The sequence below is a fragment of the Haplochromis burtoni genome, unplaced genomic scaffold, assembly GCF_018398535.1.
Source record: "Haplochromis burtoni strain Fernald_Lab_line unplaced genomic scaffold, NCSU_Asbu1 Contig_1723, whole genome shotgun sequence".
NCBI lineage: Eukaryota > Metazoa > Chordata > Actinopteri > Cichliformes > Cichlidae > Haplochromis > Haplochromis burtoni.
Window position 1 is genome coordinate 1 of NW_024584084.1, and position 4,810 is coordinate 4,810.

At 34.8% G+C, this 4,810-nt stretch overlaps 1 protein-coding gene across 3 annotated transcripts in view; it reads right to left on the bottom strand.

Moving 5' to 3' along the window:
- Positions 1-54: 54 nt before the first annotated feature.
- LOC102311491 (deoxynucleoside triphosphate triphosphohydrolase SAMHD1) overlaps positions 55-4,810 on the bottom strand; it is a 16,985-nt gene continuing 12,229 nt past the window's right edge. Inside the window, exons 12-16 of one of the 3 annotated variants that reach the window (XM_042217252.1) lie at positions 4,028-4,152; positions 3,227-3,322; positions 3,026-3,130; positions 2,773-2,887; positions 55-2,176 (exon numbers count right to left, since the gene is read on the bottom strand). In XM_042217252.1, the coding sequence (XP_042073186.1) occupies positions 2,154-2,176; positions 2,773-2,887; positions 3,026-3,130; positions 3,227-3,322; positions 4,028-4,152 (464 nt within the window). In that variant the 3' untranslated portion in view covers positions 55-2,153. The remainder of the gene's footprint in view (positions 2,177-2,772; positions 2,888-3,025; positions 3,131-3,226; positions 3,323-4,027; positions 4,153-4,810) is intronic. The other 2 variants (XM_042217250.1, XM_042217251.1) reach the window with 2 other exon arrangements.

Sequence of the window (4,810 nt, forward strand, 5' to 3'; positions counted from 1 at the left end):
TGTAAAACACTTCCTGTAATGTATTTTCAACAGCTTGAATCACATAATGAGGGAGTCTCGTTGTTTCAGAGAAAGGGGGCCTCGTTTGTCTTTGGTCAGATGACATTCTGAAGAACTACCTACACAGTTTAGGACAAAGAAAATTGTACACAATGGTCATCAAGAATGGGGTGCAAAAGAAAGGAGATGTGAAACCCTAAAGAAGCAAAATTGAGATTTCAGTGTTTCCTTTTTTAATCATCAAATTATCTTTTTATCCAGGGGATACATCATACGATGTTCAGCTGCACATTTGTGAGGGAAGAAAACTTTCTTTACCCCCGTTTACTTGCACTATGATCAGTGTAGAATGGATGTTTTCACAGCAGGTATGGACAGGCATATAATCACAGCTTCCAACAGTTTTTCAGTATTACTATTTTAATGGAGTATTAGTTTTAAAAATGCTGTTTTAAAAGAGACTTGAAAAAGGTGATTTTAAGCATTCCACAATATCTTTTCCAGAATTTGCATAACTTAAAGCACATTATGTCAGATTGTTTTAAGAAGCAGGGTTGTAGCCATTTCATTATGATGTCACTCTCAAAGATCACAGAGCAGATCACACAGCATTTGTAGAATCAAGAGATCTGGTACAAAGACTAATAAAAATAAAAATAGCTCTAATAAACTCTAATAAGCTCTAATAAACCTAACCCTAACCCAAAATGATATGTAGCAGGATATTTAGCATTTTTTGTACAGCAGATCAGTTCATTCGTGTGTGCATACCACCCTACATTTACCTTTCATTCAAGGAAGACCTCAACTGTTACTGCAACATATGACTCAGCTAAAATGCAGGTCCAGGTTTACAGATCAGCTGTATTTCTGCTACATGTCAACGTGTCAACCCATGTGGTACTTTCAATTACACAAATAAATGTTTAGAGTACTGCAGTCTAGTAGTTATTGACACAAGCAAGATTTAAAAAGCATTACAATGTGACCCTAATTTAGAAAGCATTTGTTTTTTTCAGTTTTTGCAAAGAATCATTTTCCACTACATGTACAGCGGGTGAAAAACAAATGAAAATAAATTAATTAAACCTCCCATGGGTTTTTTAAAATTATTTTTATTTGTATTATTATTTTTCATTCCCTAAAGATTAATTGAAGTCTCACAATGTGGGTCATCCTTCTCTAAATAAATGTGAATTCCAGCTGATGGGACACACAAGGGATAAGTAGACTGCTTTTACACCTGTTAAAGTTTCCCAGTCATCAAAACAAAGAGTTAAGATCTCAAACTATTAGATAAAATGCAGACTGCACAGCAGAAAATCCACACATTTAAGAAGTAGACCTTAAAATGAACTTATGATGTTGAGGTCAGTTCTCATCAAAGAGTCATCTTCTTTCCATTGCTTACTTAGGGTGGTCACCACAGTGGATCATGTGCCTGCATCTTTCCCATCCCTGGCTGCCTCCTGTGTCAAACAACTGTCTTTCATGTCCTTCACTATATCCATGAATCTTCTCTGTTATATTTCTCTTTTCCTCCACACCTGACAGCCTTATATTCGGCATTCTTTGTCCAGTATATCAATTTTCCCTCCTCTGCACATGTCCAGAGCATCTCAGGCTTGCTTCTCTAACTTTGTCTTCAAACCGCTGAGCTGTCTCTCTGATGTACTCATCCTGGTCGCTCCCAGTGAAAATCACCTTCAACTCTGCCGCTCATCTTTTCGTTAGGATGACACTCTCCAAATCAGACATCCAACCAGCAAATTAAATTAAAATAATAAAATAACAAATATCATTTGGGTTTTACAGCATGTACAGCCATGATCATCTGTCCTTTAACCTTCAATGTAATTACCTCTTTTCAAACCTCCACTATAGCATATAAGACATGAATATAACCATTATCTGATATATAACATATGGTACTTTAAGTAAATTGAGTCTTCTTAAATATTTGCATACTTTTCTTATGTTATAACTTAATCACTTGAAAAAAACATATAAAGCTACAAATTTCAGAAGTCTAATATAAAAGAAAAAAAGATCAGACTAAAAGTATGTATTCATTATTTTAGAGTCCTCAATCTCAATGAGTCACTGAATGTTTCATGTTTTTCATTTTAGGTCATCTTCAGCTTTATTTTTCATTACTGCTGCATTTCCATTTTGTCTGTAATTTAAATGAAGACAGAATTAGTCCATTAGTATTAAGGAGAGAAGTGCAGAGTGCCTAATATAAACTTCAGTTTTGAGCAGGGAAATGGTCTGTTATTAGCATCTATATCTGATAACAGTTAATTCTAGATATTTTAATGTTATACTCGATATTTTTTAAGCTTGAATAGTTAACAAATGTTATAAACAAGGGCTCGATCCCAGCATCCCCATTATTATTATCAGACACTTGATCATTTATAAGTGTCTGTTTGTCAAAGGTTTACTTCATAATTAAGAAGAAAATGACCAGTATATACTTTAGATGATAGATTAGAACAAGCATTAGCTGCAGTCCTTGTCTGTCGTAAATCAGCTCAGAAATCAGCTCTGACAATATTTAAATTTTTTTTCTGCTCATGATGTGCTTGTGTTTAACTTCTGATGCTCATTTGTATTAAAACACTAAAATCTATCACTAAAATCTTTAACCTGCAAGCCCCACCTGTGTTAGTTTGTGATGATATGAAAGCAGGTGAGGACTGCTGGTCATCACCCCTGATAAAAAATAACAAGTCATGTACATTTCACGTTAGATATCAGAGAAATTACCTGAGAGCCACTTATCAAAGTGCTTCTGGGCAGTCTCAACGACTTCTTCATTGATGTTCTTATAGTACACCCTTATGAACTGCTCAGAGGAGCACTTTGGGAGAAGCATAGAAACCTGACAAGAATGATGAGAGATCAAGTTTAAAATAACAATGTCCTTAAGGTTGTCTTAAAAATATACACACAAACAGCAAAAAACTTATAGAAATATACCAAGATCAAAACTTTTTTAATTCATTGTTTTGGTTCTGACCTCATCTTCACGGAGGTTGAATGGTTTGTCAGGTTGATTCTTTTTGTAGAAAAATACATTTTCAATGAGTTCATTTTCTGTTATCCCATAATCCATGGTAAAGTGCTAAAAGAAAGTTATAAAGAAGCCTGTTTCATACAAAAACATGGTTTCACAGCAGAGGTAAATATCTTACAAATCGAATGATGATCAAAAACTCACCACAATTTCAAAGTCGTTGGCTGTAACTGTGACCTTTTGATTGTCCCCAGGTGGGCATGCTCGGGCCAATTCCTGTTTCCAAGTATCAATCTCTGGCTAATGGTGGTAGAAGAAAGAGTGAGAAGTAAGAGGGACAAGAGATTTGAAATGTAGCCCATCTTGTCCACACACAGTAAGAGCATGTCCACATCACAGGCAAAATGTACTTTTAGTTCATGTCAGTATAAACATTCGTTCCTTATGTAGTTCTTATGCAATAATCTTCTCACACTTATTGAAATGGATTTATCTGCCTCAATAATGTATTTAAAATTAGCTCTGCTTATTTATTTAGTTGTTTTTTTTTGGGGGGGGTGTTTTTTGTTTTAAACATTCTGAAAATAGCCAGCTATTTGTGTCGAAACATTGCAGCTTGGCAGTGTTGATGAATCATTCTGTGTAAAAGTGAAATTCACAGAAGTGTGTTCCAAAAAGTGGAACCTAAAAGGTATAAACTACAGGCAAACACATGGTTTTGTCATGTGTTCATGACGGATGACAAAACCATTCACAAAACCTTAAAGGTGTGATTTGAAAGGTATGATGTTGAGTGTGAAAGTTGTGCCGGTTGTAATAAATGGTTTTGATGATGGTTTTATTTCAAATTATTTAAACTGCAGTTAACGCTTCTATTTTCTAATGATTAACAAAATTCTAATAACAATATCCAGTTTTTTACCCTTAAACAATTAAAATGTGCATTGATATTGCCACAGTCAGAAAGTGTAAAGAAGCTCAGAAACACAAGAGATTACTGCACACCATGGTGGGATTTTTCATTTTTCCCAAACACTTGTAGATTTGTCGAGAGACGATCTTTAATAGAAGCGTCTTGGCCTCACCCATCTCTTTGGAGGATGAGTTGATGGCTTCTTCAATAATATTCTCTGCAGAACAAACAGAATCCAAGATTTGCCAGTTAAAACATTTAATAAGTATTTAAGAAAAGTGAAAAGCTTACACAAATGAAAGCAACCCACTTAATGTAAAATCCCATTTCCCCTATTTTCTATTATCATAAGCAAAACCTGTAAAGTTAGTTCAGACGGAAACATAATCTGAAGAGTCAATACTCAAAATAATAGAACTGTATGTAGAACTGATGTTTTCACAAAACACGTATGGCACATGTTTTGACACAAGGCAATCTGTTGCAGAAACCAGTAGAAAGAAGGTTGTGTGATGTGATTGGAGGAATTATTAAACACCTTGCATACAGAGCTAGTTTAAAACAACTATCAATGGTCACATCCTGACTTAAATCACTCAGTTCTGTGTTTCAGCCATTGTCAGAGGAAAAATTGTATATAATGTGATCAGCTTCATGAGATGTGCCCTTTTTATTGATCACTAAGCAATCTACATGTCTACGTGACTTTTCACCTAATAATTTTTGTGATGATGAACTTATTCAGCTACTAACCGCATCCTGTTACAGAGAACATTCAGATGTAGAGAAGAGAAACCTCAGCTCTTTTACGAGAACATACAGATGTAGAAAAGGGAAAAACCCATTGCTCTGAGTGACGTTGTTATCTTTGTACA